The sequence below is a fragment of the Hyla sarda genome, chromosome 6, assembly GCF_029499605.1.
Source record: "Hyla sarda isolate aHylSar1 chromosome 6, aHylSar1.hap1, whole genome shotgun sequence".
Lineage (NCBI taxonomy): Eukaryota > Metazoa > Chordata > Amphibia > Anura > Hylidae > Hyla > Hyla sarda.
Window position 1 is genome coordinate 154,796,697 of NC_079194.1, and position 27,740 is coordinate 154,824,436.

Sequence of the window (27,740 nt, forward strand, 5' to 3'; positions counted from 1 at the left end):
TTTTCAGAAGTATCAGTGTTTTAATTTTAATAGTAAAACATTTAAAAAAAAAAACTGCCACTAAAATACAGGTCACTCTCAAAAAAATGGCTTTGTAAGAAAAAATATATATATATCTCTACCATGTATATAGCTTGGCTTTCATTTAACCAGAGCAGTTTAAGGAATGAACCCTAAACTCTGATTGGTTGCTATGTAAAGACAGTTTTTATTTTACACAGTTGTAATATCCAGTCTTCCATAAAGCATAAAATCATTTTGCAAAAATGAATGCTTTTCTGTGATCAGATGCTATGGGCAACAAAGAACTTTTGTAATATAGTTGTTTAAAATGTTTTATATATTTAATAAAGAAAATGGCCCCTGAGAACCCCACCACTAGGGTTTCCTGATACCTACCAGGACACTATCAAATTATAATCAAAATAAGAAACACCAATAAGGCTAAATCAGGATCCTTAGATTCTACACAACGGTGGGACCGGCATTTCATCTAAGGGGATGCTCCTATTATGATAGCACATCTTATCTACCCCATGTACTTTACTCCATATTAATCAGTATGGCACCCTATACTCCGGGTCCCACACATCCTGAGGGGTTCCCAATGAATATGGCCTAATTTATATCTGCCTCACTACATACTATTTATTATCAGGGAACTGTTATCTCACCTATACTATTAAGGGACTATTCTACTTTACCTTATGTACTATCAAAGGATTACCCTACATCATTCTTACAACTCTAAGTCTCACCTTATACCATCATAGAGAGTGCTCTATATGTATGAATATATTCGCTACCAGTTTTTGTAAGCATCCCTTATCAACAAAACTTGTGCAAAGTGTTTATAACTCACTCTGACATTGCATCTTTTAAAGGGGAACTCCAGTGGCAAACTTTTTGTTTTTAATCATCTGGTTCCAGAAAGTTAAACAGATTTGTAAATTACTTCTATTAAAAAATCTTAATCCTTCCAGTACTTCTTAGCGGCTGAATACTACAGAGGAAATTCTTTTCTTTTTGGAACACAGAGCTCTCTGCTGACATCATGACCACAGTGCTCTCTGCTGACATCTCTGTCCATTTTAGGAACTGTCCAGAGCAGCATATGTTTGCTATGGGGATTTTCTCCTACTCTGGACAATACTTAAAATGGACAGAGATGTCAGCAGAGAGCACTGTGGTCATGATGTCAGCAGAGAGCTCTGTGTTTCAAAAAGAAAAGAATTTCCTCTGTAGTATTCAGCAGCTAATAAGTACTGGAAGGATTAAGATTTTTTCAATAGAAGTAATTTACAAATCTGTTTAACTTTCTGGAACCAGTTGATTTAAAAAAAAAAAAAAAAAAAGTTTTCCACTGGAGTACCCCTTTAAGGGACATGTGAATAACAATTCCTATCAATTCAACCTATTGGGCCATACTAGGAGTACTGGGTGGATAGCTTATTATTCAATATATATCCTCTACCTCATGGATTTACATCTATTTAATTACAGTAAATGAAGGAAGTTTTTGGCTATATCTATGCCTTCTACTATTACTGATACATAATTGTAAATTATTGATCTATATGTGACCTACCTCTTTATGTTCTATCACTATAGTTCCTTTGTATATTTTGTGTGCTCTCCACTGATTTATACTGGATGTATCTTCATTTATATCTCCTCCATCCCTGAAGAACTCAAATGGTATCAGAGAAATGCGTTGGGAGAAGGAGTCAGAGATTTAGCGTTATGAAATTTTATCTGGTATCTTGAAGACCATTCATTTGATTAATTATTATCCTATACCCCTCCACACTTTAATATAGGTAAGGTTAATTTAGACTAGATAGGGATCGCATTACCGTATATACTCGAGTATAAGCCGACCCGAATATAAGCCGAGGCCCCTAATTTCACCCCAAAAACCCAGGAAAAGTTATTGACTCGACTATAAGCCTGGGAAATACATCATCCCCCATGTCATCATCCCCCCCTCCTGTCATCATCCAGACCCCCGTCATTAACACCCCCCTCACCATCACCCTGTTATTTTCACCCCTGCCATCATCACCCTGTCATCATCCCCCCCCCTTCATCATCACCGCCTGTCAATCCCCTCAGTGGTCTTCAACCTGCGGACCTCTAGATGTTGCAAAACTACAACTCCCAGCATGCCCGGACAGCCATCAGCTGTCTGGGCATGCTGGGGGTTGTAGTTTAAAAACATCTAGAGGTCCGCAGGTTGAAGACCACTGCCCGGGCCTTCGTCATCATCCAGACCCCCCCCCTTTAGTTTTCTACTCCCCTCCCCTCGGTGGGAAGGAAGGGTGATCTGGTCCGGGCCATCTATGCTGCAGGGACCGTTCGGTGGGGAGGGTTAGACGTTCCGGGCTGTACACTTTCACCGGGAGGCCCTCTTCTACGCCCGCTCCGGGCCGGCCCCGAACTAGTGACGTTGCCTTGACGACAACGTACAGGGACGTTCATGCGCATGAAAGTCCCTGTGAGTCGTCGTCAAGGCAACGTCACTAGCCAGGGCCGGCTCGGAGCGAGCGGAGAAGAGGGCCCCCCGGTGAAAATGTACAGCCCGGAATGACTAACCCTCCCCACCGGACGGTCCCTGCAGCATAGATGGCCAGCTCACCCTTCCTTCCCACCGAGGGGAGGTGAGTAGAAAACTAAAGTGGGGGATCTGGATGATGACGAAGGCCCGTGCAGTGGTCTTCAACCTGCGGACCTCCAGATGTTTCAAAACTACAACTCTCAGCATGTCGGGACAGCCATAGGAGTTGTAGTTTTGCAACATCTGGAGGTCCGCAGGTTGAAGACCACTGATTAAGGGATTGACAGGTGGAGAGTTCACTCGAGTATAAGCCGAGGGGGGCGTTTCAGCACGAAAAATCGTGCTGAAAAACTCGGCTTATACTCTAGTATATACGGTAACTGGGTGGACAATAGGGACTGTCACCTGTACCCTACCCTCTTTTGCTATACCCTGATTAAGGTGTTTCAGTTTCTGTCAACATCTATATAATCTGTGGACAGTATATATGTGTGTATCGTCATTTACTGTATTTATAACATTGTACATTTTTGTAATTTGATTTTAATGTATCAGTAAAGGTTACGTTTTATCTGATTCGGCCTTATTGGGGTTTTGTTTTGATTATAGTTTGATACTGAATGTTAATATACCAAGGGCCATTTATAATTGGAGGTTTTTAGGTTATACCTTACATTATTCCCTTTGGTTATAGTGCTACCAGGACACTAACCAGTGCCACAGCAGTATCAGGTTTGTCCATAAGTCATGGACAAAGCCGCATGAGCAGACACACCAATCACCTCTCACCACAAGGAAGGGACACGCCATCTTCCCCTGAGAGGATTTCTAACACTGTGAGCTAATGAAAAGAGGATTTTTTATAATATATTTGGTTGATAGAGGCATAAAATTTGATGTACATGGTCAGGATTAGGTAGTAACACATTCATTTTTTTTGTGGGATCTGAGGCCTCTTTCACACTATGAAATAGTTCCTTTTAGGAACTTCCGTCACCAGTTCCATCACTATATCGGCAAAACCCGTCCGTTACAAAACCCCTGACGGCCGTGATTAAATTGCATTGCAGCCTATGGGGTTTTGTAACTGCCCGTTTGCACCCGTATATGCCCGTAATTCATTACGGGCGTTATACAGTGATGGGACATCGTGGCGGAAAAATTAGGCCTGAGAGGTACACAGAACCTATCACTCATTAAACATGACTAGGTCTATACAGACATCGGCCTCTGGATGTACACCAAAACGTTTTCTTTCAGTAACAGCAAACTGAGATTATGGACATGATGAGATGAAACACATGGTTTATTAGAGAGTATCCATTAGAGATGAGGGAAGTTACAGTGATTCGATTTGTCACGAACTTCTCGGCTCGGCAGTTGATTTCTTTTCCTGCATAAATTAGTTCAGCTTTCAGGTGCTCCAGTGGGCTGGAAAAGGTGGATACAGTCCCAGGAGACTCTCTCCTAGGACTGTTTCCACCTTTTCCAGCCCACTGGAGCACCTGAAAGCTGAACTAATTCATGCAGGCTAAAGTCAGCAACTGCCGAGCCGAGAAGTTTGTGACGAATCGAATCACTGTAACTTCCCTCATCTCTAGTAACCATTATGTTAAGATTTGGACCTATATACTGCTCAAAAAAATTAAGGGAACACTTAAACAACATAATGTAACTCCAAGTCAATCACACTTCTGTGAAATCACACTGTCCACTCAGGGAGCAATATTGACTGACAATCAATTTCACATGCTGTTGTGCAAATGGAACAAACAGCAGGTGGAAATTATAGGCAATTAGCAAGACACCCCCAATAAAAGGAGTGGTTCTGCAGGTGGTGACCACAGACCACTTCTCAGTTCCTATGCTTCCTGGTTGATGTTTTGGTCACTTTTGAATGCTGGCAGTGCTTTCACTCTAGTGGTAGCATGAGACGGAGTCTACAACCCACACAAGTGGCTTAGGTAGTGCAGACCATCCAGGATGGCACATCAATGCGAGCTGTGGCAAGAAGGTTTGCTGTGTCTGTCAGCGTAGTGTCCAGAGCATGGAGGCGCTACCAGGAGACAGGCCAGTACATCAGGAGACGTAGAGGAGGCGGTAGGCAACAACCCAGCAGCAGGACCGCTACCTCTGCCTTTGTGCACGGAGGTGCAGGAGGAGCACTGCCAAAGCCCTGAAAAATGACCTTCAGCAGGCCACAAATGTGCATGTGTCCACTCAAACGGTCAGAAACAGACTCCATAAGGGTGGTATGAGGGCCCGACATCCACAGGTGGGGGTTGTGCTTACAGCCCAACGCTGTGCAGGATGTTTGGCAATTGCCAGAGAACACCAAGATTGGCAAATTCGCCACTGGCGCAATGTGCTCTTCACAGATAAAAGCAGGTTCACACTGAGCAAATGTGAAAGACATGACAGAGCTTGGAGACGCCGTGGAGAAAGTTCAGCTGCCTGCAACATCCTCCAGCATGACTGGTTTGGCGGTGGGTCAGTAATGGTGGAGGGTGGCATTTCCTTCATGTGCTTGCCAGAGGTAGCCTGACTGCCATTAGGTACCGAGATGAGCTCCTCAGACCCCTTTGTGAGACCATATGCTGGTGCGGTTGGCCCTAGGTTCCTCCTAATGCAAGACAATGCTAGACCTCATGTGGCTGGAGTGTGTCAGCAGGTACTGCAAGAGGAAAAGTAGGTGCTGACTTCCACAGAGCAGTGAGTGAACTGCGGCGCTGACCAGGAAAGGATACGTCCAGTGAGTAGAAAAGATTTATTCAAATGCAACGCGTCTCACCGCGCTTGCACGGCTTCCTCAGGCACAGATGCCTGAGGAAGCCGTGCAAGCACAGTGAAACACGTTGCATTTAAATAAATCCTTTCTACTCACTGGTCGTGTCCTTTCCTGGTCAGCGCCGCAATTCACTCACTGCTCTGTGGAAGTCAGCACCTACTTTGTCTCACAAGGTCGGGGAGGCTGCAGACCAGGTCCATATACTCACCCACGCTAACCATTGTTGTGTGTGAGTTCACACAACCACCTCTGGTAAGAGTTTTCACAACAATCAATTTGACCCTATGGAGCGCTCTTCCATCTTGTTCCTGCAAGAGGAAGGCATTAATGCTATGGACTGGCCCGCCGATTCCCCAGACCTGAATCCGATTAAGCACATCTGGGACATCATGTCTCGCCCCAACCTCCAACGCCACATTCCACCACAGACTGTCCAGGAGTTAGCGGCCACCTCATCAGGAGAATGCCCAGGCATTGTAGGGAGGTTATACGGGCACGTGGAGGCCACACACACTACTGAGCCTCATTTTGACTTGTTTTAAGGACATTACATCAAAGTTGGATCAGCCTGTAGTGTGGATTTCCACTTTGATTTTGAGTGTGACTCCATATCCAGACCTCCATGGATTGATAAATTTGATTTCCATTGATAATTTTTGTGTGATTTTGTTGTCAGCACATTCAACTATGTAAAGATGAAAGTATTTCATACGATTAGTTCATTCATTCAGATCTAGGACGTGTTATCTTAGTGTTCCCTTTATTTTTTTGAGCAGTGTATATATAAACCAAAAAATCCACTTCAAGGGTGTATTCACACGTACAGCATCCTGCACATATTTGATGCTGCAGATTTCAATGTGAAATAAATAACTGAACCTGGGGCTTCACATCCTGCGCAGGATACTGTATGTGTGAATAGACCCTAAGAGCAGAACACAAATTTCCCCAATCGGTGCCTGGTCCTGTCTTATCTGGTTGGAGACTCAGAGCCTCAGGTATGCAGTAAGTTGTCTTGCCTGGTTCTGATTCAGGCTCCTCTCGGTCTCCTTTTTCCTCTCTCTCCAAAGTGCTGCTGGCAGAGGAATCGCTGGACCCCGAGCATAATTCTTTCTCATTCACACTGTCATTTTTCTCCTCCTTCTCACTCAGATCCCCTTTTCCTGTGTCCAACAGAGGGGGTGGTTGTTATACATATTTACCCAGGCATACAGAAGCCCCCATGCATAACAGACATGCATGAATACATGAAAGGCTATAGGTGTATGTATATTACATGCATTAGAGGATGTGGATTGATAGTAGTCAGGGGTGGTACCAATAGGAGGTATTCTCATGCAGAATGAAGGAGTTGTAAAAAGGATTATATGAATATGCAACTGCAGTCACACTTCAACCAAGCTCACCATAAAGCTAGAGATTTTCCTTGCGTGCAATGAAATCATGCTGGTAATCCCATGACACTTCTCATGCCGGTATTAGGTCTAAGGGAAACAATCTGCCATAATGGATGCTGAAATAAATGCATCTGGAGCTACATGCTGCACTGGAATCTATTTTATGGGCAGTCCAGTTTATACACATAGGCAGAGCTTTCCACAAACTAGATCAGCCCACAAAATAGTTGACCTAAGGTGTGTTATGTGTTCATTGAAGGGGCTGTCCCATCAGCGATACGTCACCCACCACATTGTCCCTTATAGGAGTTTGTAGCACATGGTCACCTATTCATTTAAATGGGCAAAAAATTATGTTACACTTTCCATGTCAACTAATTAACCAGGTATTTGAGAAGCTGGAGCAGTGATGATTGGCAGATAGCTGGCACAGGTCATGCTCAGCAGGGGGTGCTGCACTGCATTAACAGAATGGCATGCCCCTTTATCCATCAAATTTAAAAGTGTTGTAAATGGGGTTGGGAACTGACTGAACCTACTGTTTTACCTTAGCAGTTGCCTCCTGCAGGTAATGTCATGCCACTATAACAGATAGTTTCCCTTTACTGAGCAAACAACACCCAGCCGGCCATGCATAATGTGTAATAACTTACCATCCTCCTGGCTGCTAAACTCATCCACAGCAGCCGTGTCTGCATGCTGCTCAGAGGAAGCGTCATCATCGAGGCCACGTACAGCCTCTGCCAACACTTCCTGTCGACCTTTGGACAAGGCCGACATCTTCTCCAACTCAGTGGCTGCCAGATTCTCCAGAAATCGGTTTCTGAAATGACATGGAAGGGTGAAATGGGTAAATGGGAATGATCTCACTTACTCCAGTCTCATGTAAATAATCTTAATATAAAATAAATAAATAAAAGGGGGGGGGGTGGGGGTGGATTTATCATGAGCACAGATTTCTGCACAAACTTGCTACAAGTGTTTTTCCTATGCTGTGCAAAATTCCTGTGGTGCACGCCACTTCAGAAATTGGTGCATATGACAGGTAGCCACTGGATAGCGCAAAAAACTGCAGAAAAAAATTCTTACATTCATACGCTAGTGGGTAACTGGAGTACAGTTCAGCAAACAAATTTACACAAAATTATTAATTCAGCGTACTGACCAGCACATTTGCTAATTACATCCCCCTGCAGGCGCACAGCAAGACAAATGACAAAGCCAGCGCAGACCACATAATTAGGTGATAACCTTGTCACAATTCTTCACAATTTTATAATCTCTGCTTGTTAGTGAATGGGAGCATACTTTTAAAAACTTTTAAATATATATATATATATATATATATATATATATATATATATATATTCTGTATATGCAAATGTATAGAGATTTTATAAAAAGTCAAGTCAGTAAGTTAAACATTCTAGACCCCAGACTGCCACATGAATAGGGCTATATGTGAAAACCAGCAAAAAGGTATGCAGTTGTATACCTATATCAAATGTAGTCAAGTTTAGCCTACAATTTGTCCATTAAAGTGAATGGGTACCATACATACTTACTTTAATTGACCTATTGTAGTCAAATGTATTACCTCAATACCCAAAATGCATACTTTTATTTTGCAGAATTCAAAAGCACAATAGACCCCACTTCTGAGATCCACAAAATAAAAGGAATCCAATAATATAATACAGGGCTGCCTCCCCATCAGCATGTTATACAGGCTCATTGCAGTCTCATTGCTCTGCCCAACTTGTAGATACTGGATAATAAGTAGGATTGTCATTAAAGCAATACTCTCATAATACACAAAAACCCTGCACTGTACGGACATAACTAGAAAAAAATAAAAACCATTGCTCCCTAGGTCCTTTGCTGTATGAACTCCATTTCCGCCACCAAACTAAACCGGTTTAGAGTCTATTCAGACCTACAGTATTCTGTGCATATGTGACTGACTGAACACAGCATAAAATCTGAAGCATCAAATATGCGCAGGATACTTTAAGTGTGAATACATCCTTAACAGTGTTTTCAGTCTCTCCTGAGTTTTGTGCTCTTGGATCACAATTTTATACCAGAAGAGTATAGATTAGTTTTTTCTGCACAGTTTTCACCATAAAATCACAGCTTTGACATTGTCTTGCAGTATAGGCCGCTATTTTGCTTGCCAAAAAAGAGTGGGGGGGGGGGGGGGGGGGGGGATTTACCAATACTGTTGGAGAAGTACTTTGTGCTATTTCTGAAACACTACTTTTTGCTCCAGACAAATTTATTAACTGCGTGTAATAACTTTGATAAATTTATCTGGTTGGATCGTGCACCAGACCATTTGTATGTCAAAAAGTTCTCCTGTCGTGCAAATAAAATTTGTCTATTGGTTCTGTTGGTAATATGCCCCACTATTGCCAGTATTAATCACCCTCTCTGCAGTCAGAATACATGTCCCCTCTAGCCTGTAATAATGACACGTGTAGCAAATAACAAAGACTCCTTGTTACTGACAATAATGACCCTCTGTAGCCACTGGTAGCCAATATTTAAAAGTTTCATTTTTTTTTAAAGATGATTCCCCTGACAACCAGTATTTACCTAATGTTGAAAATAGCAATGAGTCTTTTGCTAATAAAAAAATAAAAATAAAAATCCTACGATAAATTCTAGGTCTAGTTGGCATGAGTGCAGTGCATCTACTGTCAGCAGGTCAAAAGTCAACCTGTTGGCTGTAAAGGTCACTTATAGGCTGCAGACAAAAAGCGGTCTGCCACCTATTAAAGTAAGAGATGGATGCCATAGGTTGCAGATGATCAGCCTGGTAACACGTTTCAACTAAATGAAGGGGTACCCATCCAGACAAAATTTCACAGCATGGGCATTACAGGTGAAGAAAATCTGCTATAAAGGCCAGAGCAGTGAAGTGGCAATGCTATGCACCGATACTTAACTACTTACTTGGTGTTTGGGTAGGAGGTATATAACATTCCTCCTGCTAAGATCAAACTGGACCCAAGGCTGTATTACTAGGAGCCCAGCTTAAGATCAGAAGGTGGCGCACCTTTTGCTCTTGAGGGAGAAATCCTACTGCATGCTCTCCCACACAAGAAAAATTACTATCCTTATTTCTGAATCATTGTTATGTCAATTTTGTTTTTATAATTATTACTCAAATATGCCTAAAGTTGGCTTTTTAAACACCAGATCTAGTTCAGTGGATTGTGCACCAAAAATTCCAGACAAAAATGTGTTCACAAGCTTCAAAAATCTGTCCGAAACATGAACTCCTAAGTAGGAACGTCCACAGTTGTGGGGGAAAAGACTATATGTAATATTGAGTAAGGAGTCAGGGAAATATTTTTTATTTTTTTTTGGCGCACAAGCAAAGCATAATAAATCTGTTGAACATGAAATATAACAATAATTTTCTGTCTGGAAAACATTAAATAAGTTACACCAATGTCTAGTTATTGCTGCAATAATCAATTACCTCCAGCCAGATAGTAGTAACAATAAAGGGATACTCTGCTATTTTACTTCTTAACCCCTATCCACAGGATAGGGGATAAGTGTCTAAGTGAAGGGCCCCGACTGCTGGGGCCCCCTGGCTCTCCTCGTGCAGGGTTTACACACTCCCATCATGCATCTATATGGTAGAATCAGATACACGAGCGCTGTACTAGAGGGTATGGGATAAGTAATGAAATTAGCAGAGTAGCCCCTTAATTCTGGGTTCACACATTGTGGCCAAGATAAAACTGCTATTTACGATGTGGCCATTAAAGGGGTACTCTGCCTTATCCCCTATCCAAAGGATGTGTGATCACGGGGGTCCCGCCGCTGGGGACCCCCACGATCTCCGGGCAGGCAGCGGTAGCGTCCCCACTCATGTCTATGTGAGGGGACATAATGGCTAGTATGTAGCTGGCACGCCTCCTCTCATAGACATGAATGGAGGGGGCATGGCGGCTGTAGTCGCCTGTTATCCAGAACGGAGTGGAGTTCGCTCAGTGCACAGGATGACTGGGGTGCTGCATCGGAGATCGCAAGGGTCCCCAGCGGCGCGATTTCTACAATTAGACATCTTATACCCTATCCCTTGGATACGGGATAAGATGTTTTCCGGCAGAGTACCCCTTTAACCATTAATATAAAAACTATCCTGATTTGTGGTAAAACCAGTTAGTAAACTTTTGGTTACACAATGCCTGCAATGTGTTAACCCGGCCTCAATACTACTTGTTACCAAGCCCGGTCTGCTATGTCTCTACCTGGCCATGCTGTCTTTTTAATGCACGTTTATGAAGAATAAAGATTTGCCACATCTTTTCAAGTATGGTGAGTGCCTCCCGCAATCCTTTTTCTACAACTACTTATTACTAACCACATAAACATTAACAATCATTAAAGTACTAACTCTGCACTGTTTTTTGGCCAAAAAAATAATAGCCTACACCGTGAAAGGGTCACAGCTGTGCTTTTATGGCACACACTGAAGAAAACAAATAATATACTGTCCTAATATGAAACTATGGGTCTTATGAGCATCAGAGTGAACCTGGAGTACAAAACCGGTCATAAACTGAGAGAATTAAATCTAAGAACTGTTGCATGGATACAGCCGGTCTAACATGGCTGTCTCCTTCCTGTATAGGTGCTGGTTATTACTTCATTTTTAGCCTTCAGTAAATACTTACTGGAACTTTTTCAGGATGGGTTTGTCCCCATACCCATGATTATTCTTGTCCTCCCTGCAGGAAGAATGGGTTATCAGCATGTAATGGACAGGTGACACTCGGCATGCCACACACTGTGTTAATGGATCAGTAACTGGATCATGCACCTTCCCAATAATGATGGGGACTTCTTCACCATAGGAAGGGATATTTTCAAAGTGACATTTACATGTTTTTACTTCTGATGGTACAGGTGTCCAAAAATACATTCTTTATGGCTAGGTTTAAAAAAAAAAAAAAAAAATATATATATATATATATATATATATAATAAAATAAAAATAAATACTCTACAGTATATTTAATAGACTTGGGAAATGTAAACTCTAGCATCTGTGTAAGATCTTGTTACTTGAGGGGGGATCACATACAGCATTCTTTGGCAGTTACTTTTTATTATCCAAAGCTATAGGGGGATTCAAAAGAAATGGGAAATGTAAAGGAAAAACCTATACTCCTTGATGGACCCATTTCTGTCTTAAAACACATTGAAAAACTGCCATAAAAAGCTGTGTGTAAAATGACCCCTATGTGTGAGCTGTATGAGCAACCAACCGAACCACCAACAAGCTGCTGTTCATAGATCTGTCATGACTGTCTCTTTAGTACTCTCATTGCCACATTAACACAGGAAGACCTACTACAAGTAGTGGGCTATAGATCCATTGTGACATGGCATCATCAGGAGTTGTAGCAAAATTATACGATTACAGAAAATGTGCATTGTTTCTATATGATGCCGCAGCAGGTCACCTGCATGCTGACAATTTTCATAGTGAAATGTATTCTACATTAGACAGAATAACAGAAAAGAGGAGAAATGGCAAAGCGTGAATACAGTCTAACAGGTATCTTTAAGGGATAGGGCAAGGAGTTAGACCACTTTAGGAGTGGTAATAGTGGCCATATTGGTTGTTATCTTGATTTCTCAAGAACAGCTACATAAAATGTAACACTATTTGACAACATAGAAATGCTCTTCGATTAAGGACCACTACAGCAAAGTAGTCATCCAACATCAGAAAAATATTTTTTGTTTATCACATGTAAATTTTTTTTTAGCTCACTACATACTTTATTGCTCCAATTCTGCAGTGATGTCCTAGTTTTAGCTCCCCTTTTCTGCTCCCAGGGCTCCACTTCTATGTTCTGACACAAACAGTAGGCTTTTTCCCCACTCACAGTGTTGGTGATAAGATTAAGGGGGTCACCTTACCTATCATGGCACTGAGAAGAGGGGGTGCCTTAGCTAATGGACTGAACCAGATGGCCAGCTCTCTTCATCATAACCCCGACAGAGTGAGAATGGGGAATCTCTCTGTCTTTGTCACCATAAAAGCAAAAGTGGTGCTGCTGGGACTAGGAGAGGGGCACTGAAAGCGGAATATCACTGCAGAATGCAACAATAACGTTTAGAAGTAATTTCAATTAAATTACATGTTATAAATACTCCAGCCAAAAAAAAAAAAAAAATTCTCTGCCACTGGATAAACCATTAAATGTCTTAAGGCATTTTAGGGTGGGAAAGGGGCGATTCCTAGCAGTTTTCTTGTGAAAGATGAAAAACAGGTCAGAAGAGGGTTAATGCAGGAAAGAAGCTGAATTATGACACAACAGAAGTCCAAAACACACATCAGACGGTGGCTCAGGTTATAATCACTGACACAGAATTATAATGTCATTCACACACGTCATCGAATCCATAAACAGAACACTGCAAAATGAGCCTTTAAGATCTTATTGTCACTTAAGAGGCTGCTAGTATGGAAACAGATAACAGCAATGCAACGGTTAAGGTGAGGGAAGAGGCACTCACTGTCCGTGCAGCACCAGACACTTACCAAACAGCATCTGTTTGGTTCATTCTAGAAAGAGAAGGTTTAAAGTTAGGAGATACAGAAGAGAATAGTATAGACCGCCAGACCAAGATACTGATTTTATATAAATAGAGCTTAACACTTGAATAGCCAGAAGTCCTTACAATCTTTACTTACTTTCAGCAGATGAGAACATTCGGAAACTAGCTGTGACCTTTATATCTCATATCCAATCATATGCTGCATATGTATCCAGTCTACCCCTTCCTCTGGGATTCTAGACTTTTACGGTACATTTTACCTGCACTGATACATTATGACAAACTATGGATTGTTAAACTACAAAGAATTGTAGGACACCTGCAGCAGGATGGAATCAATGAGTCTAGCCCAGTGTTTTCCAACCACTGTGCCTCCAGCTGTTGCAAAACTACAACTACTGTCCTTTGGCAGTCCGGAAATCCTTGGAGTTTCAGTTTTGCAACAGCTGGAGGCACCTTGATTGCCTCCAGCAAACACTAGCCTAGCCTATGGCTGTAAACAAAGATGTTTCTATTCACAGACAAGAAGCATAACTATTTAAAATCGGGAGAAGTTGCAGAACTTTGCTTTTTACAAAGATTAATGCTTTATTTACAGAAAACATCAAAAGAAGAGACTTACAGGGTTTCCCACTCTAAAAGGATGCCTCAATTGCCAAGTAGGACCACTGGGACCCCTATGAATTAAGAGACTGAGAGGTGGCTGGGTTTGCTGCTCATCCTTTATTATAGTCTATGGAAGATAAGGATACAGCGGACAGCCATCTCTCTAATGGTAATGGCGGACTGGGTACCCTCATTCCTTAGTGTTGCCCACCCAGGGAGAGCTGCATGTACGCCCCCACCTCCTCACTCTACTCCAATGCTCTGCACTCCTAAGCTTGTTTCTTTTTTGTTCTGCGGGATTTCTTCACAATGGCCATTGATCTGCACTTGTAATCCCAGAGTAGGGACCAGCGCTGCACCCCTCTACATAGATGCTTCTCCTATTCCGTGAATTCATGCAAGTTCCCAAGCCTCACACATTCAGGAGCTCATCTCCCCTAAATGTAGAAGGACTCACCTTCACATCATGTCTGCAGGAACAGGACGAGGTCCTGAATAGAGAGGCCTGTGGAGAAAGCTCTGGCCACTACTATGGTAACAAGTACAAGACAAAAGGTTTCCCCCTCTTCACTCCCAACCCCCTTTCTGAGAACTATACAAGAGCCGACTGCAAGCATTTTACAGCCTTACAAGCCACCAGAATCTAAGGTTCCCATCAGCTGTCAGTATCAGTAGACACGTTACACAGCCGCAGAGTGGACAAGAGATCTATGAAACTCTATGGACTTCCATTGTATCTTTTTAACAGCAGTACACAGACCTCTGAATGCAGCATAACTAGAGAAACCAAATACTTTACAATGGCAAAAAAACAGAAGACTACAATCAGACATATGTTCCTGAACTGTAATAATACCAGGAAACAAAAAACTATTTAAAGAAGTACTCCAGAGCAATAAAATGTATCCCCTATCATAAGAATAGGGGATATGTTTTAGATAGTGGGGAGTTTGACCGCTGGGACCCCCGCAATCTCTGTCACGGCACCCCAGCAGTCCCCAGGAAGGGGGCATGATGACCCCCGCATGAAGCAGCGGCATGCCCCCCTCCATGTATCTCTATGGAATGCATAGAGGGGGCGTGTCGGCCACGGCCTCCTGCAAAAGTCGGCACACCCCCTTCCTGGGGACTGCTGGGGTGCCGTGAAGGAGAGTGCTCAGCCCATCTTGATTGCAGGTGCCGGCTCCTTTCTAGTCTATAGAGCAGTCACCTTTAATCAGATGGGCTGAGCGCCGATCCAGGAGTGAAGTGGTCTACTGCTGCGCACTTCACCAAGCTATATCTCGCGACCGGTGAGAGTCTCAGCACTGAGAATACAACCAATCAAAACTTGTTAGTAGTAACTTTTTTTTTCTAGGGAATCATACTTTTCTTATGTAACCTGAAGCGGACGTCCTGAACATAAATGTTCAGAACCCTGCAGTGCCGATGTAGTGAAGAAAACACCGTCTGTCCGTTGATTGTGATCAGGGGGGGGGGGGGGGGGGGGATCGTTCTTTTAGGGCTGGTTGGATCAGGAATGGGGGGGGGGGGGTTTGGCGTGCAGCCCTCTAATTCCATTATATAGTGGCAGAACATTCCATATTACGTGACTAGAAGTGTGGCCAACTAAATATTTTTTTTCAACAGGTGAGACTGAGGCAACTTTCCAATAAGATCTGAGGCTTTATATGCAGCGCTTTCTTATGTCTCCCTGCTAAAAGGAGGTCACCTGCAGAGGTTACACTATAGTCATGGCCTACTTACTTGAATATGCTCCGGTCACTGACTACAGAGGCCTTGTCCACCTCTGGTGCAGATCTGGACAAGGAGATATTGGCAGCGCTGCTGTGTGTGCCATTGCTCTCAGGGCTTGACCTATACAAGAAGAACAAAGATGTTTGGTCATGACCTGTCCAGTAGGCACAATAAACAGCATGTAACAGTAATATAAGAAGTAATATTGCTAATCATAATGTAACTGATTATACAAATACACACAGATAATGTGATGTGTGTGAATTTAGAGTGGTTAGCACTGTCGCCTGCTAAGAGTTTGTATGTTCTCCCTGGGTTTGTGTGGGTTTCTTCCAGGTTCTCTGGTTTCCTTCTACACACACAAAAATACTGACAGGTGAATTTAGATTGTGAGCCCCAATGGGGACAAGAACCAATTTGAGTGTACAGTGCTGTGGAATCTGTGTACACTATATAAAAAAAAGAATTATTAATTGAACAATGCCAACAGCAGTGCCAAAATCCACTCAGATGGAAGCCCATATTACCACAAGGGGGCACCAAAGCAGCACAAATCATACACTCATAAAATATAATAATGCCTCCATTACGACACATGTATTGTCCTGTCTAATGCAACAATTGTACCAGGGTTCCCAAACAATGAATGGCCACTGCTTGCTTCTTATGTGGCAGAGTGGTTCTAGTGCCCCCTCAGGTGAAAAAGTCCAGCTACAATTGCTACTTCTGCACCTCCATTGTTAAATTTTTCCAGGTTAAGATTTTTAACTACTCTGATGAATTTGTTGCATACTTGCACTTACTGCTTACTGCTTGTCACTTCAGGGTTTGGCAGCTCCACTTTCTGTTCCCTGATACAGCTTGGAGGGCTGGGAGGTTCCACCTTCTCAAATGGCGGCTGTTTTGGTGGAGAAGGTGGCACAATGCATAATGTTGGCTTCTGCACTGTACATGGTTTAGCCGCATTTTGCAGGTTAATGCTGTTCTCAATAGGGGTTTTTATTGTCGTAGTGGTGGTGGTGGTGGTGTTGTTGTTGATCTTTGCCCATACTTCTGCACTGTTGCCCAGGGAGCGTCTTGAGCGCCGAACCTCTTCTACCCCCAGGGAATTTTTCCTACGATCCTTGCGGGAACAGCTAGACGAGTCCTCGTTGTCATCATCCTCCATTCTTAAAGCACTCTGCACCAAACACAGAAGGTCACCAATAATAATTATTAAAGGTATATCAGAAATTGCGCATAACACTTGCAAAGTATAAGGTGTAGGAGCACAGAGACGTATGGAGTTTGTGTGTTTCCTAAGGTTTGCAAAGGTTCCAATCCCATAGTCTAAAGACATACTGATAGATTTGCTAGAAATTTAGATTGTGAGTCTCACTGAAAACAGGGATCAATGTGAGAGTTAAGTCACATTACTAAATACTTGATTCCCAGTCCTATCACTAGGTTTTGGAATTCGTATTAATAGCGGCTAACAGGGCTGCGATGGCTCTGATGCACTTTACCGTACCCTGCAGCTGTGAAGAAGAACCAGGCCAGTACTGGTTTCAGCCTTTACATATAAACAATGAATATTTGCATATCAATTTACACTGTGTTTTGGAGGTATACAGCGAGATGCTGGCATATACCACAGCATACTCCCCGTGCGCCTACTGAATTCAATGGACTGAATGTAGTTACCTAGTGACTACGTTAGCTCCATTTCTAAAATGTATACTTTTTCAATGTGAGACTCAGAAATGGACCATTCGTGGTCACTAATACACTACGTTACGTCCATCAAATTCAGTAGGCACCATGCTTTACTTTGGCCTTTTTGTTGGTATCCCAATGTACAGTGATCCCTCAACTTAAAATGGCCTCAACATACAATAGTTTCTCGACCATTGTAACTTGAAACCAGACTCCACATACAATGTACAGACAGTCCAGATCTGTGATACCTGTCAATGGCTGGAAGAACTGACCAATCAGAATGGGCATTTTACTGGTAAAACTCCTGTATTACTGAAGTGTATGCACTGACTGTGTCTGGCAGCACCCCCTACAGTACAGGGAGGAATTACATGTTCTTTACTCTTTACTTGTACCAGGGATAACTGCTCCTTTGGACACCAGGTGAGGGCGACTCCATGTTACTTTTTCAGAACAATGTGTACTGTACAGGACCCTGAAAAGGCTCCTGTCCTCTACATAGACCAGCGTTTCCCAACTAGGGTTCCTTCAGCTGTTGCAAAACTACAACTCCCAGCATGCCCGGACAGCCTTTGGCTGTCCGGGCATGCTGGGAGTTGTAGTTTTGCAACAACTGAAGGCACCCTGGATGGGAAACACTGACATAGACAGTGATTACAGCTCCCAGCAGATCTTTCTTACTTTTATATTTAAGGACTTGCTTTATCTTTTTTAGCTATATACTTATTTTTGCTTTAATCCTCACTTTTTCCTTTTTTTGGATGACATTTTGGTGGCTTCAGAACCAATTACCAGGTTTCCATAGAGTTCTGGTCTCAACATACAATGGTTTCAACATACAATGGTCGTCCTGGAACCGATTAATATTGTAACTTGAGGGACCACTGTACACTTCTAAAATACTACTGAAATGCAGGGCAAACCTAGCCTTATATGCCATAAAACTGGATTTCTGATGGTTCCCTCACAAAGAACAGCAGAATACATTAAAACGTGTCTGATCAGAAATACTAACAGAAGGAGTGGAGCTGTAACAACCTTATGTATCCTGAATGGAGGTATTATAATGCAAGTCAATCCCATGGCTGCCTGGTCACTACACTGTAGTTATACTCTGTACGTGGTGCTGCCTTCAGTAGTGATAAAATGTCACTACACAATAAAACATTATAACATTGCCGATTCCTGTCTTGTATAGTATCACGGAGAATTTGCACTCAAGATAACAAGTGTGCAACAATTCTAATGAAAAAGTACACAGACGCCTAATAGTGACTCACGAAACGCAATTCCCTGTGAGCCTGCAGCATTTATGATGAATAATAACTTCTGTGTTATTTGATTAGTAAAGAGACTATATAAATAACACTCAAAGTCCTTATCGGTGAATGCAAGGAATAATCCACTATTATAAAAGTCTCTTCTTGAGTTGCCATTGGTGACACATAGATGTCAGGTACTTACCAAGATAGAAGTACATGACAGGAAGAAATATTTGTAGAGAGTGGGAACCACCCAGCAAAGAGCAAATATGGGAAGAAAGCAAAGGTCATTTTAGCCTTGCTGGCAAAACATTACAGAATAGGTATAGCATTATACCTCAGAGCTGCAGTCATGGTTCTGTTGGTTGGCTTTGGTAACATATAGAAGAAAGAAACAAAGAATAACTCCAAAGAGTGGCGCTATCCCATGTAAAGTAGGAGTGACTAGTGTAATTAGCACAACTGTACTTTATTCAAAAGACAGTCAACATGTAAATCCATGAGCAACACGCGTCAACATGTACATCCATGAGCAAGACGCGTCAACATGTACATCCATGAGCAAGACGCGTCAACATGTACATCCATGAGCAAGACGCGTCAACATGTACATCCATGAGCAAGAAGGCTTGAAAATGGCTGGGTGAGCCAGCTGAAACGTTGCCTACACGTCTTTGGAAGAAATCACAATTTTTGTTGTTGACACCTGGTGTGCCACTGTCTATTTAATTTTTCTGTGTTTGGAGGGGTCCCCAACCTAGACCCGACACAGTAGGCACCCGAGCACCTTTTCTTACCCTGGAGTGCTGCTTTCCTGCTCTATCTATCTATCTATCTATATATATATATAGCATAGAAAATGATTCAGCAGCACTCCAGATCATGCGGTGAAAAAAATGAGGTTTATTCCATCAAACAAATGCGACGTTTCGGTCGCCAGTTGCGACCATTTTCAAGCATGTCGCATTTGTTTGATGGAATAAACCTCATTTTTTTTCACCGCATGATCTGGAGTGCTGCAGAATCCTTTTCTATGCTGTATCCAATACCTGGGACCGGGTTATTTTATCTGCTTGTACCCTCCTGTCTCTTCATCATTCTAGGAGTGCTGCTCCATCACATCTTTGCATATATATATATATTCAAAAAAGACTGCCAAATGCAGGAAAAAATGGGGCGTGGTTAGCCCAGTGTAGTACATGCATCAAGAATTAAAACATACATAGATGTATGTTTTAATTCCTGATCCATGTACTATATTGGGCTAAACACGCCCCATTTTTTCCTGCATTTGGCGGTCTTTTTTTAATATATATAGAAGTCGTGTACTGGATATGCCTTACATCTGCAATTGAAAAAGGGTAGGATAGTACCCGAAACGCGTCTTTCTCATGGATGTACATATTGACTGTCTTTTGAATAAAGTATGGTTGTGCTAATTACACTAGTCACTCCTACTTTACATGGGATAGCGCCACTCTTTGGAGTTTTTCTTTCTTTTTTTTTCTTTCTTTCATACATTTATTACTGGACCTGCGTCCTGCAATCCCAAGAATACCCCACATGTAGGGGTGATATGCTTTCTTTCTAGAGCTATCTGGTGAGAGTCCCCATTTTAGATGCTCACAAAAAATTCACTGTACCCACAGGATTACACGAGGCGCTGTCCTCCCCCTTTCTTTTATATCCTTTCATTATACGGCTTTGGAAACAGCCAACAAACTTGTGACTAGATATCGGCATACTTGAGCACCCATAATGAGTGGGAAAAGGGGGGTAAGCCGGTTTCATTATTCCTACATCATAAAACTGTACAGTGCCTGGTGTAAAGAGGAGTTTCTAGAAAGAAAACCAGAGAAAATTCTATGCAGATACCGAACAAGGAGAGAATGCTGGGAGATTTTGGTTTTGAAGATTGCAGACACCCTTTTTGGCAAACTGCAAAAGAAGCGAGCTGACTCCATGACTCCTGACATCCTCAACAAGTCAGCAGTGAGTGCTAAAGAGCAGAATGTCTACAGCCCCAGAGCTTTCCCTGGATGTACGAGTGGAATCAGGTTTTTTTTCTACATAATCCATCATCAAAACCCATATAACTCTATAGGGTGTAAGACAACAATCTTACACTGAGCTCACAACCTGAGGCTACTGTAGAATCCATGACCTGGAATCGTGCAACTTCACTTCCATTTATAATATTAGGATACAGTGTCACCGAATAAATCAGCTTCTGTCAGGGTGACGAGACTCCAGGCGACTGTCCGTATGACTTACTGTCATGTTATATGTCATTGCTACATCAAACCTGTCCGTACAGTACAGACTCAGCCTCCAGGTATCAGCTCACAGCATACAAGAAACATCCTGATGAGATCAGTAAAACCATAAAGAAGGTAAAACGCCACCATTAGATGTATCCCTTTTCCTTGTGCATAGTGCTATGTTCCCTGGTCTTCCATAGCAACCATTCCAATATTAAAAGGGGATGTCCAGTCTCCAGTAAATAAAGATTAAGTGTTAGTCCTGCAATCTTCTAATATACTTATTTTATTTTTACATTTTTCCCCATTGTGCAGATTTCTGCTCACTGTTTGGGATCATGCTTTTGTATGTTCAGAGGATGAAAAACCACACCGGCATATTTTGCTAAAACACCTAAAAGCTAAACATTTTTCTGTGATATATGTCAGCAGCTCATACAATATTTCTGTTCTGAAGGTTTATGACAATGTTTCATTGCAGGCGAAATCTGGAGTCCAAGATGTTCAAGTTCACAGAAAATGGTCTAGTCGTAATACAACTGTAGCACATAGTCAGCTTTAGGGTATGTTCACACGTACGCAGATTTGATGCGCAGGATTTTCTGCTGCAGATTTCAATGTAAACTAAATGACTGAGCACAGCTTCTAATCGGTAGTTACAAATCCTGCGCATCAAATCTGCGCAGGATCCTGTATGTGTGAACGTACCCTTAAGTATTTCCATTCACTAACTGCAAGCAAAGGTCTTGAAACAATGTCTACTATGAAGTTGGAGAATTTTATACAAAAATGTATTTACCTCAGACCTCTTTAAAGCTTGTTCTCTGTCCCCTCCTTGTTCTCCCCAGTGACTATGGGGGAGATTTGTCAAAACCTGCCCAGAGGAAAAGTTGCCCATAACAACCAATCAGATTGCTTCTTTCATTTTAAAAGAGGCCTGTGAAAAATGAAAGAAGCGATCTGATTGGTTGCTATGGGGAACTCAGCAACTTTTCCTCTTGACAGCTTTTGATCAATCTCCCCTTGTGAGGTCATGTAAGCTAAAAGACGGACTGAAACGTGGTATAAAGTTGACAGTAAGAAAATTTCCGGTGCTACTATTTAACCTCTTCCAGACCCATAACATTTGTGTACGTCGTGGGTCAGGTGAGCAGATGTGATGCAATAGCATTACACTGATCTATGTAAACCATCTACTAATGGCTTATGATACCCCTCAAGACAGATGCAGGTACTACCTCAGGTAACCACTCCTAAAAACCATTTATAACAAATCCTGCAGATACGTTATAAATGTTGTAGACTGGACTATCCCTTTAATAGAGGTTTATGGCGGCAAGACATCCAAATTGCCTGAATAAACATAGTTAAAATAGACGCATACAATAAAAAGGGAGAAGAAAAAACAGAGGGCATAGTCACTAACAAGCGCACCAGTGTATGCTAATGATGCAACAGTTCCCAGTAATGTCCAGTGGCCAAAGCTAAAAATGGAATACTGACAGGGTGCTAAGTCATGAAAAAAAACAAGCAAGGCTATAGTCCAATGGATACAGAAGAATACGCTTGCAATCACCGTCCTGATAGTAGGAGATATCACTGGTCCTCCGTGTGGCAGGGAGACATTAGATGCGAGCACTCAGAGGCTAACAGCCGTTTTCGCACACAGCCATGCGCTTCTTCCGGCCTCTTTCGAGGCCAGAAGAAGCGCACGACTGTGTGCGAAAACGGCTGTTAAAATGGCTGTTAGCCTCTGAGCGCTCGCATCTAATGTCTCCCTGCCACACGGAGGACACGTGATATCTCCTACTCCTAGGACAATGAGTGCAAGCGTATTCTTCTGTATCCATTGGACTATAGTTAAAGTACATGCCTGCAGCTACCACTAGGGTGAGCACAAGAGCTTACTGCATACTCCTTTACCATTTATTTTAAGGTATAGACTGTATTAATGTAGTAAGCTTCAAACCTGCCCGTAGTGTTGACTGTAATGTTAACTATAAATTTTACTTAGAAACGACTGCTTGAGAGACTTGCTAAAGTAACAGTTCTCTTATGTACTATTTACATCATCAGAGTCACTGCTTTAAGAAGTAGTAGTACTAAGAGCTTTTAAAAAAATCATTAAAATTTTCTTTTTCGGGATTTTTTGTCAGCAGATCGCTCCATAGTGAAGTTAGACTTTAATGTCTGTCCTGAAAACATCTGGGGAATGTGTTTCTGAAAAGCATTGTAGGAATGCAGCGTCAGTAAGAAGATAGTGATGGCTCACATCATTGAGAGGTGCTCTGGGATTTCCTTCTCAGTAACAGCTTATCACTGACAACCCATACAGCGGATACGTCTCGTGGGCTGTGATGAGTAAGCAGTAGTTGTGATATCTCCATGATAGTGCAGGCTGGGGTGACGCATTTCACTGACTAACCTCATACAGTGCCAGACGCTGCTTAAGGTCTGGGTCTGTCCCCTTGTTGTTCATGTGCCGCTGGATGAGCTTCTCCATCCCCTGCTGCTCCAGACAGTCTGCTACGTCGTAGAAGGAATCTTGATCTGGGAGAGCCCCCAGTGTCTGCGCAAACAAAAGTATTATTTGTGAGTTACTGTCCCAATATGAAACATGAAAGCCACGGTCAACATTGCTCTACTCTAAAGGGATATAAACAGTTCCTTCGTCACATCAATAGAGGTTCATTCAGTAAGGACTCCACTGCAGTTCAGACTCACCTGCTTTCCTGAAAATTGGATTTGCTAAAAAAGACAACAGCTGGATTAGAAGCTCTAGGGAACAGAGAATTATCTAGCACATTTCACATTCATGCTTAGTGCCACAGCACACACAGCAGTAAGCGCAGTCACAGGCGTTACAGGAATTCTTAGCGCACAAGTATTAGGAGGGAACGTTCTGCGTTCTGAATAAAGTGTCATACAGTATTTTATGGTCATTTGGCCACCGTGGGGCACTATCCTCTTGGAACTTTGGCTACTTTTGTATAGTACTTGGATCAGTGAGGGACATTTCAGCGAAACAGAAACAACTGTAATGGCAACGCTTCCTACTGCCCTTGTATTGGGAACACCATTGGGCACAATCAGGCTTCCTGTGGACAAGAGGAATATTTTCTACACCAGTGACAATATTTACTGCTTTCTTCATATCAGAAAAGATTTTTTCCTTAAATTCTGCTCATTTCCTATATGTTTGATATTTTGTATCTGGGATGTGGTTTTATCGTTTTGGCTGCAAATGATGGACATCATCCCAGCTGTGCAGACTGAAGATATAAAATCCAATAGGGTGAGAATGCGGCCTCTGATGAGGTGACTGTTCTGCTATAAAACATATGGTGTGAGTGCAGCGTATCTGTCACATGACACAATTACAAAACCTGATTTTGTCATTTATTCTGTCTATACTAATTCACCAGACTGAGGCTGAGAAATGTGGCAAGGAGCGATGAGATAAATATATAACCTGCTACTCAATGGACCTCTGTTATTTGCTAGACATTTTATAGCTTTGGGAGGTATGGAAGGTTGCCCCAAAATTGAGAGTTAAAGGGGTCTTCCTATGTTATAAACTGATGGCATATTGCTAGGATATGTCAACACCTTATGACTTAGAATGAAGTGGTGCATGATTGGTGTAATGCTGCCGCTGTGCAGGAAACATTTATGTTGTATAATAAAAAGTTCTTCACCTTCTTAGTACCCTATCATGTTTAAACTCTCCAGCATTTTCAAGGATGACAAATATGCTTGAGGTCAAGGAAGAATGTTACCTCAAGAGACTGAACATTTGCACATACTTAAATGGGTACTCCACTGGAAAACATATCTATATATATTTATTTTTAATTTTTTTATCAAATGGTGCCAGAAAGTTAAACAGATTTTTAAATTACTTCTATATAAAAAAAAAAATCTTAATCCTTCCAGTACTTATGAGCTGCTGTATGCTCCACAAGAAGTTCTTTTCTTTTTGAATTTCCTTTCTGTCTGACCACAGTGCTCTCTGCTGACACCTCTGTCCATGTCAGGAACTGTCCAGAGCAGGAGAGGTATGGGGATTTGCTCCTACTTTGGACAGTATTTTCTTTTTGCAAAAACAGCACCACTCATGTCCACAGGTTGTGTGTAGTACTGCAGCACAGTCCCATTCACATCAATAGAGCTAAACTGCAATACCAACCACAACCTGTGGACAGGAATGGTGCTGTTTTTGCAAGAATGAAGCAGCGTTTTTCGAATCCTGGACAACCTCTTTACTATTTCACACAACTGAGAGTTTGCTACAATCCTCTGTGTATAAACACATCAGAAGTCCAATTCTCTCTCCTGTTCAAATAGTCTGTTACAGTGTATCTGCGCAGGTTGAAAGTATCTGTAGAGTGAACGCTGCTTAGCTCACAGAGGATTGTCTGGATGTGACAACTGTTACAACTCAGCTGTGACAAGTGTTATGTCAAGATAAGTTTTCAGCCTATTGATGTAAAAATGTTGGCTTCCAGTGAAAGCAAAAAAATAAAAATCTTCCTGGTGAGGAGTTAAAAAAACAAAAGTATATTAGAAGTTACAAATATCAAGGGTCTCAGTCTACCTTTGGCCTGATGTCTCTAAAGGTGCAATTTATATCAAAGAAGGAAGGATCAAGGCTATGTCACCTTCATCTTCCCAGTTTCTAAAGATCTGGTTTCTCAGCACACAAGGAGCTCCCTCTTAATGATAATAAATGCTGTCATGCTAATTGTCAGCACTGTCCACCACGTGACGAGTCTTCTGGATTGACAACAAAGTGGGAGACGTCTGTCTGGATTTAAACTGCTCCACAAGCCGGACAGTGTTTCATGTGTTGCCAGATATAAGGAGCTCACTCTATGGGGGTCTGCAGCACATTACACATTAGTTGTGCACTGCAGTGTGGTCTCAGTATAATACAGCAATTAAACCCCAATGGACAAACCGTAAAAAACCCAAGACAGTTTCTGTTAACCCATACAATATACTACAAAGTCAGGACAGAACCATATACAGTATTACTAACCCAGATCTCAATGAGCTGCATTGTACGGGGTTCTTTAGATTAAATTAAATGCCCACCCTTAAACAACATATTTTTCTTTAATCTAGATATAGGAATTGGGCATTTTCTGTTACTCAACTCCATATCCCCTTTTCTGCACAGAACAAAATAGCTACATAATAAAATATTAGTTGTCTGCAGCTACCATTGGGGGCAGTGGATGAGCTTACCAAAGATTTTCAGTGGAGATACATAAATCTGTACCCAGTGAATACCTTCTGATGGTGGCTGCAAGCAGAAGGTATTTTATATCTATGGGTACAGTCAGTGATAAAAATACACAAGTGCAGTTTCTGACCTGTGGTTTGGATTTTAAGCCTTATGGCCATGACTGAATAATAATGATTGTAGTGGTGGTTGGACATATAAATAAGATGCCTTGAGTCTAAGCACATTACCTGGGTTCTGTACAGTGCCATATATCAGCACTGTTGGGTAAAGTTACTTATGAGGACAGCTAAAGGCGTTTCATGAGTGGAATTGCTGTGCGCATGCAGAAGTAGGTGCAAGGATACTGGATTTAAGCTCTGTCTGAGAACCTGGTATGAAAGGAGTACAGGCTGGGATAGTTTAATGTGTTGTGCGGGCAAGAAAAAAACAGCCCAGGAGATACCACATTGTTCACTCTTTCACACAGGAATATTCAGACAAGCAGTTTTCCATGCCAAGGATCAATAACCTAAGGGTGAGCACATTCACAGCTGCCATGTCAGTGCCAGTGATTTGCTAGTGGCCCCAAACATGCTCCGCGTATGACCACCGCTTCATGCTTACCTTGTTGATGAGTGTCATAGCAAATACAAGCAGCTCTGAATCCGCCCCATTCTTCTCTTCCAGAATATCTATGAGGTTTGACCATGGGCTGGTACCTAAATACAAGAGGTAGAACAATGGACTGTAAGTTTTATACTCTTAATACACTGTGACTGATCAATTGACTCTTCTTCTTAGACAATGTTTTATGTGTGAAGCTTAATGATCCTTTAAATGGATACATAAAGAGCATATAGAGGAGCAGTCAGGCTCTGTACATTCTATAACTGGGCTGACTGACATTTACTAGAATTGTGGGGTTAAGAGAGGACGACGCAACGTAAACAGCAGATGTGAAGATCTGGGCAGCCTTAAATGTTCAGCCTGCACCTGACACAGTATGAGCCAGACATGAATCCTGCAGATGTTACAGCCATAGACTGTGCAATAATCAGGGCTGCCAAGGTATAAAAGTGCACTTACCCCGGTTCTGATCCACAATATTCACGGCTTTGATAAGAAGAGGGGCATTGGATTCTGTGTACTCCACAAATACAATCAGCAGTTTCAGGGCAGTCTTTACTACCAGGCGGTACTGCAGGAAGTAGAGGAGGAAAGTTAGGACCCTGAGTTTCAATTACTTCTTTTTTATGGCTTGTTGGGTTGAATTTTATGGGAAACAGAAACAAGGTGAAGCGTAAAGTACTGCTGGAACCATCTGCGGGGATGTTGGTGCAGGGAATAAAGAAAAACAAACTGTTCTAGAACAATCTGGAAAAAAAAATAAAGTGTCTGGTGATGGGTGCTGGGAACTCACCGGACTGCCGCAGAGCGTGTACAACCATTGAACCGTCTCATTGTGATTTATCACTCCATTCATACCATCCACAAAGAGCATGATCTGACTCAAAGCTGCAACCAAACATAAAAGTGTCTAATAAATATCACTGTACTGGTTACAAATTAGCTGCTACCTTCCCCAGACTGGACACAAAGCTGTCATAATG

The 27,740-nt window shown here is 42.1% G+C and overlaps 1 protein-coding gene across 4 annotated transcripts in view; it reads right to left on the reverse strand.

Annotated features, from left to right (window-relative positions):
* LOC130276361 (FH1/FH2 domain-containing protein 1-like) overlaps nucleotides 1-27,740 on the reverse strand; it is a 148,147-nt gene that overhangs the window by 26,235 nt on the left and 94,172 nt on the right. For 3 of the 4 annotated variants that reach the window (XM_056525613.1, XM_056525614.1, XM_056525615.1), the window contains exons 6-13: nucleotides 27,551-27,645; nucleotides 27,217-27,328; nucleotides 26,755-26,849; nucleotides 23,326-23,469; nucleotides 16,483-16,859; nucleotides 15,689-15,799; nucleotides 7,396-7,565; nucleotides 6,365-6,508 (exon numbers count right to left, since the gene is read on the reverse strand). In XM_056525613.1, coding sequence (XP_056381588.1) covers nucleotides 6,365-6,508; nucleotides 7,396-7,565; nucleotides 15,689-15,799; nucleotides 16,483-16,859; nucleotides 23,326-23,469; nucleotides 26,755-26,849; nucleotides 27,217-27,328; nucleotides 27,551-27,645 — 1,248 coding nt within the window. The remainder of the gene's footprint in view (nucleotides 1-6,364; nucleotides 6,509-7,395; nucleotides 7,566-15,688; nucleotides 15,800-16,482; nucleotides 16,860-23,325; nucleotides 23,470-26,754; nucleotides 26,850-27,216; nucleotides 27,329-27,550; nucleotides 27,646-27,740) is intronic. The other variant, XM_056525616.1, reaches the window with a different exon arrangement.